Source organism: Erythrolamprus reginae, chromosome 5 (assembly GCF_031021105.1).
Source record: "Erythrolamprus reginae isolate rEryReg1 chromosome 5, rEryReg1.hap1, whole genome shotgun sequence".
In the NCBI taxonomy this organism is placed as follows: domain Eukaryota; kingdom Metazoa; phylum Chordata; class Lepidosauria; order Squamata; family Dipsadidae; genus Erythrolamprus; species Erythrolamprus reginae.
The window spans coordinates 118417353-118432928 of NC_091954.1; the positions used below are offsets into that span (position 1 = coordinate 118417353).

Sequence of the window (15576 nt, forward strand, 5' to 3'; positions counted from 1 at the left end):
GGAACTAAGGAGGAATTTCCAGACAGTGGGGACAATTAACCAATGGAACAGCCTGCCACAAGACGTTGTGGGTTGCTCCAACACTGGAGGCTTTGAAGAAGAGGCTGGAGGGCCAATCATCTGCAATTAGTATAGGGTTTTCTGCTTGTGCAGGAGGTTGGACTAGAAGACCCCCAGGGTCCCTCCAACTATATTATTCTGTTCTGTTATTCTGCCATTCGTTCTAAGATCACATGACGGATCTTTCCCACCAAGTTCAAACCAAGGCCAGAATGGTGCAGCTGTGGTTTCCTGCCATGCGCAAGGGGTTGGACTAGAAGACCTTCAGAGTTGTTGTTGTTCTTGTTATTAATTGGATTTGTATGCCGCCCCTCTCCGCAGACTCAGGGCGGCTAACAACAGTGATAAAAAACAGCATGTAACAATCCAATACTAAACAACTAAAAAACCCTTATTATAAAACCAAACATACATACAAACATACCATGCATAAATTGTAGAGGCCTGGGGGGAAGGAATATCTCAGTTCCCCCATGCCTGACGACAGAGGTGGGTTTTAAGGAGCTTACGAAAGGCAAGGAGGGTGGGGGCAATTCTAATCTCGGCGGGGGGGTTGGTTCCAAAGGGCTGGGGCCCCCACAGAGAAGGCTCTACCCCTGGGTCCCGCCAAACGACATTGTTTAGTTGATGGGACCCGGAGAAGGCCCACTCTGTGGGACCTAACTGGCCGCTGGGATTCGTGTGGCAGAAGGCGGTCCCTGAGATATTCTGGTCCGGTACCATGAAGGGCTTTATAGGTCATAACCAACACTTTGAATAGTGACCGGAAACTGATCGGCAACCAATGCAGACTGTGGAGTGTTGGTGTGACATGGGCGTATGTGGGGAAGCCCATCTACCATTCCATGTTCTGCTGTGATTTATTTATTTGTTTGTCTGATTCTTTAATTTATATGCTGCCCAACTCCCTAAGAACTCTGGGCCGCTCACAACAAAGAGAAAAGCATCTAAAACAGGACAATTTAAAAATAATTTAAAACTCATTAACACCATACATCTCTCTTATGGCCGGATCTAGGGGATACCGCCATTTGATCAATGGCCCCCACCCTAGCCCAGCTCTTCAGGGGGCTCTGCTCTCCTCCCGGGTCTCAGCACACCTTCTCTCCTAAGGGAGGGGCACTGGACTGAGGTGTTAAATTGACACCTGCCATCCAGCCATCTCCTCCGGACATTTCCATGCTCCAGCAGGGCCGGTCCAAAGGCGTTCTTGGGCTCCGGTGCCCGGCTCATGCCCCCAGCATGGACAATGGAAGAGTGACCATCCCCTTTGATTCGGCAGATTGAAACACCCTCGTTCTGGTGATCAGCAAGAGGGGAGGACGTTGGAGGGGCTGGGGACGGTTTTAACAAGGTTTGTGGATTTGAGGTCAGTTGGTGGAAAGATCAGAAGCAAGGTGAGAAAATATTATTTGACTGAAAGAGGAGTAGATGCTTGGAACAAACGTCCAGCAGACGTGGTTGGGAAATCCACAGGAAATGAATTTAAGCATGCCTGGGATGAACGCATCTCCATCCTGAGATAAAATACAGGAAATAATATAAAAGCAGACTCCATGGACCAGGAGGCCTTTTTCTGCCGTCAATCTTCTAGGTTTTATCAATTGTGTTTTAGCTAAGTGTGTGTATAGCCCACTGTCTGTCTTTGTTAGTTGTGTAAGGCTTGCTGTTATGTCCTTTGTTAAAAGGGCATTATAAATATATTATTCTGCCCACCTCCCCCTCTTTACATCCCAAGGGAAGACATTTTCCCGGGATGGAGTCAGGCCTTCTGCCTTGGGGGGGGGGGGGGTGGACTAGAAGACCTCCAGGGCCCCTTCCGTTCTGCTTCAGCTCACGCAGCCAAGCTCAAAGGGAGCCGCAGCCGCCTGCTGAGCTTGGCTAATGCTTTGGTCCTGGATTTGTTGGCATGGATAATGCACTCGGATAATCCAAACCCGGGGCCAAAAGTCCAGGCCACGGCTGGGTTTTCAAGGAGGGGGAGTCTCTCCTTCCTTCCTTCCTTCCTTCCTTCCTTCCTTCCTTCCTTCCTTCTTTCCTCTGCGTTTGTAGCCCAGAGAGAGAGAGAGAGGAACAGAATGGTAGAGAATTAGTGAATGAGAAAGAGAAAGAAAACAAGAAACCCAAAGAGAGACACAGACAGAAAGAGAGAGAGAGAAAGGGCAAAAGGAGACAGAGAGAAAGGGAAGGAAAGGAAAGGAAAGAGAGAGAGAGAGAGAGAGAAAGGGCAAAAGGAGACAGAGAGAAAGAGAAAGGGAAGGAAAGGAAAGAGAGAGAGACAGAGCAGAGAGAGAGAAAGAGAGAGAGAAAAAGACAGAAAGCAGAAGGGAAGGGAAGAGAGAAAGAAAGAGAGAAAACAGAGAGAAAGGGGGAAAGAGACAGAAAGTGAAGGAAAAAGAAAGAGAGAGAGAAAGGGAAAGAAGACAGAGAGAGAAGGAGAGAGAGAGAGAGAGAAAGGGCAAAAGGAGACAGAGAGAAAGAGAAAGGGAAGGAAAGGAAAGAGAGAGAGACAGAGCAGAGAGAGAGAAAGAGAGAGAGAAAAAGACAGAAAGCAGAAGGGAAGGGAAGAGAGAAAGAAAGAGAGAAAACAGAGAGAAAGGGGGAAAGAGACAGAAAGTGAAGGAAAAAGAAAGAGAGAGAAAGGGAAAGAAGACAGAGAGAGAAGGAGAGAGAGAGAGAGAGAAAGGGCAAAAGGAGACAGAGAGAAAGAGAAAGGAAAGGAAAGAGAGAGAGACAGAGCAGAGAGAGAGAAAGACAGAAAGACAGAAAGCAGAAGGGAAGGGAAGAGAGAAAGAAAGAGAGAAAACAGAAAGGGGGAAAGAGACAGAAAGTGAAGGAAAAAGAAAGAGAGAGAGAAAGAAAGGGAAAGAAGACAGAGAGAGAAGGAGAGAGAGAGAGAGAGAAAGGGCAAAAGGAGACAGAGAGAAAGAGAAAGGGAAGGAAAGGAAAGAAAGAGAGAAAGAGAGGGAGAAAAAGGAAGGGAAAGAAAAAGACAGAAAGCAGAAGGGAAGAGAGAGAGAGAAAGAGAAAAAACAGAGGGAAAGGGGGAAAGAGACAGAAAGGGAAAGAAAAAGAAAGAGAGAGACAGAGAGAGAGAGAGAAAGAGAGAGCTGCCTTGCCAACTCCCTCCGTGCCCTCTTGCCGTTGTTGTTGCTCCAACCTGCCTGGCAACCATTTACCTGCCTTTCCACACAGAGGCTCCAGATGTGCCTGCAGGCAGCAGCTTCCTCTCTAGCTCAGAGGAGGGAAAGGCAGGGGGCCGAATCCGGAGGGAGGGAGGGAGGGAGGGAGGGAGGCTTTCCTTAGCTGGAAGCAACTGGATTATTACTCCAGAGCAGGAGGGAGGGGGAAGGAAGGACGGGGCCTTAATCCAGGCCCAGGATTAGCCCCAGAGGAGTGGGGGCAGGAGAGGCAGCCGTTGCCCTCCCTCCTCACCACAGGCCGGTCCCTTGCTTGGATGCCGAGATTTTCACAGTATAATTTTTTGTATGGTTTTTCCTCCACCTTAAAAGCAGACATACATCACAACACATATATCACCAAGGACTAACAATGTGTTTGTAAGGTCTCTTTCGTAAAGATTAATAAAACATCCTAAATCCTATTACAAATCATCACTAATTATTCTGTCTGTCTAAAGAAAAACCAATCTAAAAAAAGAGCTTTATATAAAAAAGATGAATTATAATTTCAATAACCAATTTTACTCTAAAAAGCGACAGACTAAATGGATTTTTCTTCATTTTTTTCAATTCTTGTCATCATTTTTGTCAACCAGGTTCTCTCAATCAATCATGTGAATGTGATTCCGAGATTTTTTTAGTGCTTTGATGGAAACAAACACCTGGAGAAACATCTGGAGGGAGGGAGGGAGCCCTCTGGGTCTTATCTATTTCATTCTTCAGAGGTTTTCAACCGCCCATCTTCACCACAGAAGGGATTTCGCTCTATGTACAGTAATGTATCGAAATATAAGAACAGCATATTTAGTTCTCGACATACGACCACAATTGGGCCCATAATGCCCTACATGGTATCGGACCAGATGACCTCCGAGACCGCCTTCCGCCTCATGAATCCCAGGGTCCGGTTCAGTCCCACAGAGTTGGCCTTCTCCAGCTCCCATCAACTAGACATTGTCGCTTGGCGGGTCTTAGAAGAGCCTTCTCTGGGGGGGGCCTTCTGGAATCAGCTCCCCCCCCTCCTTAAAGACTCATCTAGGCCGCCAGGGGACATTAGGTCCTCCCCCCCCACCAACCCCCACCCGAGTGTTTTAGTGTGTTTTGTGGAATGAATGGTAACAAATGTTTTTAATTATACTAGAACTTTTAAAGTTTTTTCAGTCATATCAATAGGATTCCAGATGTATTGTTATGTTTCTTGATATGACGTGAGCCACCCTGAGTCCTCGGAGAGGGGCGGCACTCAAACCAAATCAAATCAAACCAAACCAAAAAATAAATTCCGTTGCTAAGTGAGACGTTGTTCAATTGATCTCCGCCCGTTTCACCTTTCTTGCCCCACCCATTAAGTAAAATCCCTGCAGCTGCTGAAGGGTCCGAGGGCCCTTAAGTGAATCTGCCCCTCCCCCACGGACTTGGCTAAACCTTTTTTTAAAGCACAGAAAAAGGGGAGGAGGGTTCAATGCAGCCCAAGGGGCTTCCAGGGGACCCGCCAGGGCTCGTGGCTATGGGCTCCTCCCCACACACCAGGAGGGAGAGGGCCTGGCCCACCCGCAGGGCTTGGGGGGCAGCGTATTCCAGGGGGGGCAACGGCCTCCTTCCCCTCCGGCTCCCGCTAGCTGCAGAGGTGCCTGGCTAGGGGAGGAGCACGTGCCGGCCTTCTCTGCTAGGACCCCACTCACCCCACAAGGGGGTCTTCTCCAGGACATGGACAGCCTTCCAGGGACAGAGGAAGCCCCGAGAGAATAAAAGAAGAATTGGAAGGGACCTTGGAGGTCTTCTAGTCCAACCTCCTGCTTAGGCAGAGAACCCTACAGTTATCCAACCTCTTCTTAAAAACTTCTGCTGTTGGAGCACTGACAACTTCTGGTGGCAAGCTGTTCCACTGGTCAACCGTTCTGACTGTCAGGACATTTCTCCTTAGTTCTAAGTTGCTTCTCTCCTTGTTTAGTTTCCACCCATTCCTGCTTGTTCTACCCTCTTTGGAGAATAACTTGACTCCTTCATTGTGGCAACCCCTGAGATATTGGAAGGCTGCTATCATGACTCCCTTGGTTCTTCTTTTTATTAAACCAGCCATGCCCAGTTCCTGCAACTTTTCTTCATATCTTTTAGCCCTTCAGTCCCCTCATCATCTTTGTGGCTCTTCTCTACACTCTTTCTAGAGTCTCAACATCCTTTTTGCATCGTGGCCACCAAAACTGGATGCCGTATTCCTAGTGTGGCCTTCTTACCAAGGCCTTATAAAGTGGTAGTAACACTTCACGTGATCTTGATTCTGTCCCTCTGTTCATGAAGCCTAGAACCATGTTGGCTTGTTTGGCAGCTGCTGCTCACGGCTGGCTACTATTTCAATGGTTGTCCACTCGGACTCCAAGGTCCCTCTCACAATTACTATTATTGAGCAAAGTACCACATACTGTATACCGTACCTGGCCTTTTTGTTTTTCTTGCATAATATAGAAGCTGACTTTTCTCACTGAATTTCTTTACGGCATGGTCTTTGTGGCAGCCCCTCAAATCTTGGAAGGCTGCTCCCCTGCCTCCCCTGGTCCCTCTCTTCACTAGACCAGCCAGGCCCAGGCCCTGCAACTGCTCGTCCTAGGTTTTAGCCTCCAGTCCCCTAATTTAATTTAATTTAATCATCCTTCTATGCCCAGAGTCTTCAGAGAGGGGCGGCATACAAATCTAATATATTATTATTATTATTATTATTATTATTATTATTATTATTATTATTATTTATTATTATTATTATTATTATTATTATTATTATTATTATTTCCCCCCCAAACTCTTGACATCTTTTTAGCATTGGACTCTCATTCAGGGCAGAGCTGCTGTGCCCCGTCCTGCAGTTACGGCTCTTGAAAACGTTAACAAGGTTTTCTTAATGGTTTTGTGGATGGCATCTCACCCAGATCACGTGTTCTCCCCCCGTGCTGTGGGAAGGGCCACTCTCGGGCCAGCTCTGGACACGCTGCTTTCCTCCCACCAGTGAAGGGCTATGAAAATCCCCACTGCCACCCTGGGGGCCTGGCTTATGCAGGAGGCCTTGCTTTCAACTTCTTCCAGTGCAAATTGGGTGCTCTGGGGTGGGGCTCCACTTCCCCTACCCCACTGCATCCCCCCCCCCCATTCTGGCAGCAGCCCCCTCCTGCCCCCCACCCGCCTTGCCTCCCACTCCCCTTAGGCATGAAAGTGGCTGGGTGACTTTGGACCAATCAGAAGGAGCTAGCAAGTTCTAGTCCCACTTTATTTATTTATTTATTATTTGATTGATTGATTGATTGATTGATTGATTGATAGGCCACCCTCCTCCAATCAGACACAGGGCGGCTGTGTGACTTTGGGCCAATCAGCAGGGGACAGTGAGTTCTAATCCCGCCTTAGGCACGAAAGACGGCTAGGTGACTTTGGGCCAGTCCCTTTTCCCTCAGCCCACCTCACAGGATTGTTGTTGTGGGGAAAACAGGAGGAGGGAGATGTTTGGCTCTGTTCAGAGCCTGCAGATATTTGTAAAAAGAACCAAGGCAGCATATAAATAAGAAACCAAGTGAATAAGCAAGGACAGACACCCCCACTCTCCATCAGCCACACTGAATTACCTCAGGGGAGATGGCGGCCATCTTTTCCCACAGGCCCCGAGGCCTCTAATCTCGCCAGTAAGGGACGCCCTTTTAGGACTCGGCTCCTCTGGAGGCTCAAAGCTTTGGGAAACGTCCTGGCACCACAGTCCTGCCGATGAGCTGAAAGGCACCTCGAGGGCATCAAGCTCAACCCCTTGTGCCCAAAACCAGGAGGCCACGCATGACAGGAGAATGTCCAGTCTGGGCCCCATGGGATTGGGAGGCATAGAAGTCTAGTTGTCTAATAAACTAAACTAAATTAAATTAAATTAAAATTCTGCAGGTAAAGGACACCCCCCCCCCCCCTTGTAGGCACCTGGGAATCTCTTTATGTCCTGGAAACCCTCTCTAGCATTTGAGGAAGCGTCCGGTCCGTCTTTCAGGAAAAATGGCTGAAATTCTCTCCTCAGAAGGCCTCCAGGTTGGGTAACAGGCCCTTCCGACTTTTCTTCCGGGTGGGATTGGGGGGGGGAGGAACCCCCTCCTCCAAGGACTTCCCTAGTAATGCCCCTTCCCTGGCCACAGCCCAGGACTCTGGCGAGATCCCAACTCCAGAAAAGCAGCTCTGGGTTCCAGAGGGAGCTCTCCAAGATGGATGGATTTAAAAAATAATATTATTTTCTCCCTTTCGGCCAAGAAGAAAAAGGCAGCTTTCCTCGAAATTGTTGGAATAGTCAACTCTGTGTGTCTGGACCTTGGGGAAAGGTGTTGAGTCTCTTTAAATGGTTGCCTTTAAATCCCTCTCACCTGTGATCCTCTTTCCCGCTTTCTCTTTTACTGCACACAGGTGATGGCGCATGAGGTGCTCACTGGGTTAGAATGTCTCTATTGTTAGGAGAGGAGCCTTTTTCTTTGCACAGTTACTTTGGTGTTGAACCAGAAAGTTAATGTGTATTTTATGGGTTTGCTTTTGATTAAAAACTGTTTCTTTCAACTTTTAGCGTGAAAACTCAGAAGAAAGGGACCCAGGGAAGATCCGAAGGGATTCCCAGCGCAGCAGGAGGGACAGGTTAGTCCAGGTAGGTAAAAAGTCTGGAACTGCTTTTCCGACTGTTAAAAAGTGGATTGTTTCTGAATACACAGGTAATTCTTGACTTCTGTAGCTAAGACGTCTTATGCCACGTACGGCTTCACAGGTGATGGACAAAGCCTTGAATTGAGAGCAAAGAGGCCTCCAATGCAGCTTCATTTAGTGACCGTTCAAAGTTACAATGGCACTGAAAAAAACGACACGTCCTTTTTTTTTACGCCTTTGACCGTTGCAACATCCTGTGGTCAGCTGATCAAAATTCAGATGCTTAGCAACATATTTATGATGGTCACAGTGTCCCTGGGTCACATGATCACGTTTTGTGACCTTCTGACGAGCAAAGCCACTTGGGAACCGGATTCACTTAATAGCCGTGTAACTAACTTACAACTGTGGCAAGAGAGGTCATAAAATACTCACAAAAAAAGGTTTCACCCTGCAATGGAAACTCTTGTGCTTGATTTTAGTCGTAAGTGGACGACTATGGCCAAAAAAGCCACTGCAAGTTGCATTAAAAGAAGGATACAACCAGGATAAAGGGAGCTACTAACTCTATACCAAGCCTTAGTAAAGCTTACTAAGGCCAAGCGCTACTGGTACGATGCGCATGCAGCTCTGGGTTGCTGACGTGAGAGGTTTTGTTTCTGAGCATGAAAGCAAAGTCTTGCAAGAGGACACGCGAGAGAGAAACATTCCAGCAATGTCTTTGCTTCTGAGCATGTGAGGAAGCAAAAGGAAGCTGAAATCTCACACATGCGCACATCCTCTCGTGAGATTGTGCTTCCTGCGCATGCACAGAAGCAAAATCTTGCTGGAGTGCGCATGTGTGCATGCCGGCAACACAGAACTGCGTGCGCAGCTCCATTTTTGCCACCGGTACGCAGTGTGGCCCGTACTGGGTAGTGACCCAATACTGAGTAAGGCCATACCTGGAGTTCTGCATCCAGTTTTGGTCAAAAAAAGGATGTTGAGAGTGCAGAGAAGAGCAACAAGGATGATGAGGGGATAAGTGGAGGCTGAAACAGAACGGTTGCAGGAACCGGGCCTGGCTACTTTGATGAAAAGAAAGACCAGGGGAGACACAATAGCAGCCTTCCAGTATCTCTCAGGGGCTGCCACAAAGACCAGGGGATCGATCTAGCCGCCTAGAGTCCCTAGGGTTATGGGCAGCATACAAACTTAATTAAATAAATCAATAATAAATCTATTCTCCAAAGCACCAGAGGGCAGGAGACAAGGAGCAACCGGTAGAAACCAACCTAGAAGGAAGGAGAAATTCTCTGAGGGTGGGAACAATTAATCAGTGGAACAACTGGGCCCACCGGAAGTTATGAGTTAAAAATCCCAAGTTTTTAAGAAGAGGTTGTAGGAACCATTTGTCAGTAACAGTAAAGGATATCCTACTTTGGACTAGATGACCTCCAAGGTCCCTTCCAACTCAGTTATTCCATTTTTCTGACTACCTGTAATTGGTGGGTTGGAAAATAGGTCCCAGATATAATTCTTGATCTTCTACATGATCTTTAGGAAACTCTGGAGACAGACAGGCACACACACACGCACACACACAAAGACTGAGTTGGAAAGGACCAGAGGACGTGGGAAAAGTTCCCCCGGCCAGGCCCTGTGTGAACCTCTCTGGCCTGCCAGGATTCTTTAGGTTAGGTTGACTCATCCTTCCCTCCTTCCCAGGTGGGTCAAATGAGGACCCAGATGGTTGGGGGCAAGAGGCAGATTCTATAGACCACATAGAGAGGGCTGGAAAAGCACCAGGAAGTGGGATACTATAAGTCTAAACGTTATAATGTTAGTAATCAGCAGCTTCCCTGGAAAACGGGACTGGCCTGTTGCAAAGCCAAGCAGCAGCTGCAACCCCTGAGCGTATTCCGGGGGTCTCAAAGCCCCAGATTTCCCCGCAGGAAGAAGGGCCCATCCTGTCAGCAGGGGAAGCTCCCCAAGCTCTCGCCTTCCGCTGGCTGGGGAAATCTGGGAGTTGACGGCCACGGGTCTTAAACCTTCCCAAGGTTCCACCCTCAATGCTAGAAAAGAGGGGCTCTTACAGAGGAGGAGGAGGAGGAGGAGGAAGACTGGGGAGGGGGTGTCTTTGGGATTCTCTGAGTTTCTTCCAGACATCTCATGACCCAACTAGGGAACCTCATCAGTGATCAGAGAGCACCAAGGTGGCTAGATAAAGCCGCTCTGAGTCTTATTGGAATGGGTGGATTATTATATTATTATTATTATTATTATTATTATTATTATTATTAACAACAATAAATAAAAAAGGTTGATGATGATGTATGATATCGTACATGGATCTGCACGCATCATATGAAAATACATCACACAGCCCTAGACGCTTGGGAAGTGTTTGACTTGTGATATTATGACATGAGATCCAGCATATAAATCTTGTTTGCTGTGTATTACTGGGTTTTTGTGAATAAAATAATAATAATAATAATAATAACAATAATAATAATAATAATAATACCATAATAATAGTAATAATAATGAGAGCGAGAATGACGGAACCTGGCAGTCCAATTCACACAACCTCCTCCATAAAAGCCAGGCCACAAATGACCCCTCCCTGGACCCAGACACGGATGGCATCTCCCCACCCCCCAAGGGATGGACGCACTCCCCCCAAGGGATGGACGCACTCCCCCCCAAGCCCTTTGTCACCTTCCAGAGAGTCCTGCATCCCAGACCTTCCCACCCACCCACCCGACACACACACACACACACCAACACCAACATCCCTGGAAAGCCACGGGGGGGGGGGCATCTCTGGTTTCCACTGTCCCTGCAGAGTCTGCCAGGTGTCCTTCCCGTGCTCCAAGGGGGAGTTTCCCCAATTGCCAGTCCCCATTAATCCCCTCCACCCCCTTTCTTCCAACAGGGCAGATTAAAGCCGCCCAGAGTCCCAGGGGATCCAGCAGCGCAGGAGGAAAATAAGTGGCATGAAATTAAATTCACCCCTACCCCCCCCCCCCCGCCCATCCCATTGGAGAAAACGCCCCCCCAGGAGAGCCCACCCCCCGGACTCCAATCCTGCTTATCCAAAGACCGGCAGAAGCCCCTCCCGCTCTGCAGCCCCCCTGGCCCAGGCACAGGTGGGCGCTCTCCCCCCCTCCATCCTCCGGGGCCGCGTGGATGCCCAGCCCAAGGCAGCCGCCGGGCACCGCGCTCCAGAATCCCGGGCGGAATCCCCGCGGGTGGGGGGCTGTGGGGAGGGAGGAGAGGTCCCCGCGGGTGGGGGGGGGTAAAAGGGCTGCCCCCCGCTGCCCCCCGGCAGAGGAAGGCAGGGCGGGGCCGGCTGGAGCCGGGGTGGGGTCTCCATGCCCCCCTTGCCTTGCCGCCCCCGGCCGAGGAGGGGGCCCTGGTTGAAGTGGCGGAATGTCCTGGCCCGCCCCTCCCTCCCTTTGTCTGCGGCGCGTCGGGCGGGGTGCAGGGAGGCAGGGACTGGGGAAAGAGGAAGCGCGGCTGGGCGGCCTCGGGGGTCCCCGGGGAGGGGCGGGGGGGGGAGAAGTCGGGGAGGGGGAGACGGGGGCGTCCTGACCGAGCGTGGAGAAGACGAAGTCCTTGGCCGTGTGGATCTCCAGGGCGCGCTGGTCGTCGTACTCGCGCTGGTCCTGGCGGCCGAAGTCCTGGATGAGCCGCGTCAGCTCCTCCATGCGGGCGCCGGAGCGGAAGTCCAGCTCCGGGAAGGCGGCGGCGGCGGGGCGGCGGCGGCCGAGAGGGGCCGAGCGCCGAGGGGGCCGCCGGGTGGGCGGCGTGGCTGGCCGAGCTGCCGGCCTTGGAGGCCACGGGCGGAGCGGCCATCTTCGCGCGGACCCTCCCGCCGCCGCCGCCGCCGCCCCGGAGCCGCCTCCAGCGCCGCTCCGCCCGTCCGCCTGCCCGCCTTCCCTCCGCTGGCGAGGGCGGCGCCGACGGGCGGGGAAGGGAGGGGGCGGGCGGCGAAGGGAGGGGGCGGGCGGCGGCGGGGCTGCGACGGGCGAGGCGGTGCCGGGAGCCGCTGCCGCCCTCCACCTGCGCCGCGCTCTGGGCCGCCCGGGAAGAGAGGGGCGGCGGCGAGGGTCTTGCCTGACCCGCGGATGGAGAGTCTCGCCCCGACCCCCGCCCAGCCCAGCCTCCATGCGGGGGGGGGCTGCTTGGCTGCCCAGGTGGGCCGCGTCTTGAGCCAGCCTCCCCCGGGACCCCTCCCTCCCACCTTCTGCCAGGCCTCCGGGGGGGAGGGAACGCTGCCGGGGCCAGAAGCTCCTTCCCCTCGGACCCCCCCCCCCTCCAGGTCAGCTCTTCTACCTGGGGGGGGGTGACTTTCGAATGCAGAGCAGGAATCGACTCTTTGGGTTTGCTCTCTGGTGCCCTCTCCCCCACCCCCAGAATCCACCCCCCCTCCCCTTCCCTTAACCTACAGCTCCTGCCCAAGAAGTAACAACAACACACACACACACCCGAGTTGGACGGGACCTTGGGGGCCTCTAGTCCAGCCCTCTCCTCAAGCAGAGCCTATTGTCCCTTCAGACCAAGGGTTGTCCCACATCTTCATAGAAACTTCCACTTTTCTGCTCCACTGGTTCATTGTTCTGACTGTCAGGAATTTTCTCCTGAGTTCTTAAGTTGCTTCTCTCCGTCTTTAGTTTCCACCCATTGCTTCTTGTCCTGCCCTCAGGGGCTTGGAGAAGAGGTCTTTGTGATGAATGACCAGTGGATGGATGCTTTTAATTTGGGGGTTTTATTCATGGGATGCTGTTTTTACTGTCTTGCGCCCCCCAGAGTCCGTTCTGGAGATGGGCAGCCTATAAGTCAATTGAACTGAATTGGACCTGGAAGACAGAAGAGCCAGGCAGCGCTGGCCCACCCTACCAGGGATGGCTGTGCCCACCTGGTGGGGGCTTCAGCACTCTCTCCCACCCCCCCTGGTCTCCAGATGATCAGCATCCTTCCAAAGGCCCGTCATTAATTTGATTTGATTTGATTTGATTGACTTTTATGCCACCCAACTCCTAGCAGACTCTGGGCAGTGGACAAAGTAAGTAATGTAGCATTAAAAAAACAATATAAACAACATACTAAAACTGGTAACATAAGCAGTTTTTTTTTTAGAAAAAACCAAAATACAACAATCATAAGTGAACATTCTAGTTTGTGCTCAGAGGAAGCTAATTCCACAGTGCCAGAGCCACCACAGAGAAGGCCTTCCCACACGACCCCACCAATCAGCACTGTTTGGCCAGCAATACCTGGATAAATGCAGGTGTTTCCTGTGTGGGTGGCTACAAAGTGGGCGAGGCCTCCTTAGTGTCAGACGGAAGACCCCTGGGCAAGCCCACCTGGGGAATAGCGGGCTGGCCGGGGGGGGGGGTCAAAAGGACATCCCTGGGAAGGAATCTCTGGAGCACCCTCAAGGAAACTGCCTGAAACTGGGTGTCCTTAGGTGTCTTCATTCATTGTTAACATTTGTCAGGCACCCGTCTTGCCACAAGGTCACTCTGGGCAGCTTGAAATATTAAAAGGCAAAACTGTTGCACAATTTGTAATAAAATCCATGCAACAGAATTTCACGTTGACTGACAACAGTTAATTTAGTGACGGTTTGAAATTACGATGGCGCTGAGAAAAAGTAACTTGGGACTGTTTTTCCCACTTGGCAACCGTTGTACCACTCCCACGGCCAGAGGATCATTATGTTTGTCCCTTTGCAGTGTCCGGAGGTCACCGGATTCACTTCACAATCGGGTTCCTAACTTATCGCCTGCAGCAATTCGCTTAACAACTCTGGCAAGAAGGTCCTAAAACGGGGCAAACCTCACTTAACAAACATCTCACCCAACAACAGAAATGTTGGGCTCAGTTGTGGTCGTAAGTCAAGGGCTCTGCCTCCCCTCCGTCCTTGAGAAGCCTCGGGGCTCCCGTTGGCTGACCAGGCAGGGCCCTCGTCCCTCTCAACAGTCACTAAGCAGGCGGTTGCAAGTCGAAGGAGACCTGTAGGCCCGTGGTGGCAGAGCTATGGCATGAATGCCACGGGTGGCATGCGGGACCACATCGGAGGGCATGCGAGGCTTTGCCATGTTCAGCTCCAGCATGCACGCGCATGCTGGTCAGCTGATATTTCAGCCCTTTCACCCTCTGGATACTTCAGGGGGCAGAAAAAATTGCCCAACGAACGAAGTGGAGGGTCAGGAAAACTCACCTCTGTTTTGCCCGTTGTGCTGGGTTTTTTGCCCTCCGGGAAGCTCCCTGCAACCCCAGGGTGCAAAACCCACCACTCTGGGCAAACTGGAAGGGCCTTTCCCCGAACCCCCAGTTCGTCCCCCACCAGGCTTCGGAAAGGCCGTGGGGTGGGCAGCATGGGGGAGGGGGGTGGGCACATGCACGCCTGGTAGCAAACCCCCCCCCCCACACCCCTTTTGGCACTCGAACCAAAAGAGGTTTGCCATCACCGCCCTAGGCCCTCCGCCTGAATTGCCAGGGTCACCTGGGGACGGGCCAAGGCCGAAGCCAGGAGCTCCCAGAGGCACTGAAACCCATGCGTCTGTCTTCCCACTCGGGCAAGGAGCCGTGGCTTTCAGTGCCTCTCCATCCGGAGATTTCCTGCTTTCAGAGGCGTCTGTTTCTTCTGAGGTGGCCGAGAAAACGGACCCCCTGCCTCTTGACGGGACCCTCTTCCGCCCTGGGAAAGCCCCCCTGCGGCTCCAGGGATTCCGCCCTTGGGAGGAAGGCCTCCGTGCCAGCTGGGCCTGGCTTTTAGGGCAGGGTAGGTTTTATGGCACTGCCGGTTTCATCACTGTATTTTACTGCTGTTGTGTTAATGAGTATTGTTAGCCCCTCTGCGTCCTTTTTGGAGTGAGTGGCATACAAATACAGACAGACAGACAGATTCATAGATTTATGGATAGATGCATAGATAAGAGTGAGAGAGAGAGAAGCAAGCAAGCAATGGATGAATACAGTCAAACTATGAGTGTGTTTGTGTGTGTGTGTGTGTATTTGTTTGCACTTTGTTCTCCATAAAGGCTCAGAAAAAGAAGCTCTCGGTCAGAGCTGGGTTTTTTATGGCCAAAGAAAAAAGGAGACAAGAGACAAGAGGTGCCAAGTTCTTTGAGTGCAAAAGGATGAAAACAGCAGGAGGAGGAGGAGGAGGAGGAGGAGAGGAGGGGGGGGCTGGAGGGGCCTGGAAGTACAGACAGTGAAGACGACATCAAAGGCTTCTGGCTCTTCCCCATCCTTTCTTTCATGCTGAATCGGGGTCTCCAGATTCGTTCCGGGCTCCAGAGAATGTGGAACTGTTTTCCCTTTTAATCCTGGCTTGTTTACTTCTCAGAGAGTTAAACTGCGCTGGCTGGATGCCCCGTGCCAGCTCTCCCGCCTTGCCCACTAGGACACGGGGTGGCCCAGCCCCATACACGAAGGATCCACTCCCTGGGCCCCGGCTTTCTCAGGGATCCTCTTGATTCCCTCCCCCTCCCCCCTGCTTCCTTCCTCCCTTCCTTCCTCCCTCTCTATCATCTTTCCTCCCTCTCCTCTTTTTCCTTCCTTCCTTCCTTCCTTCCTGCCTCATTTCTTTCCTTCCCTCCATCCCTCATTTTTTCCTTCCTCTTCCTTCCCTTCTCTTTCCCCCTCCTTTCTATCCTTCCTTCCCTCCATCCATCCACCCTTTCCTTCCTTC

At 51.4% G+C, this 15576-nt stretch overlaps 1 protein-coding gene across 1 annotated transcript in view; it reads right to left on the bottom strand.

Moving 5' to 3' along the window:
• Positions 1–11749, bottom strand: part of MB21D2 (Mab-21 domain containing 2) — a 29975-nt gene extending 18226 nt beyond the window's left edge. Inside the window, 2 exon segments of the mRNA XM_070754190.1 lie at positions 11467–11645; positions 11647–11749. Of these exon segments, the coding sequence (XP_070610291.1) occupies positions 11467–11645; positions 11647–11729 (262 nt within the window). The 5' untranslated portion in view covers positions 11730–11749.
• Between the last annotated feature and the right edge of the window lie 3827 nt (positions 11750–15576).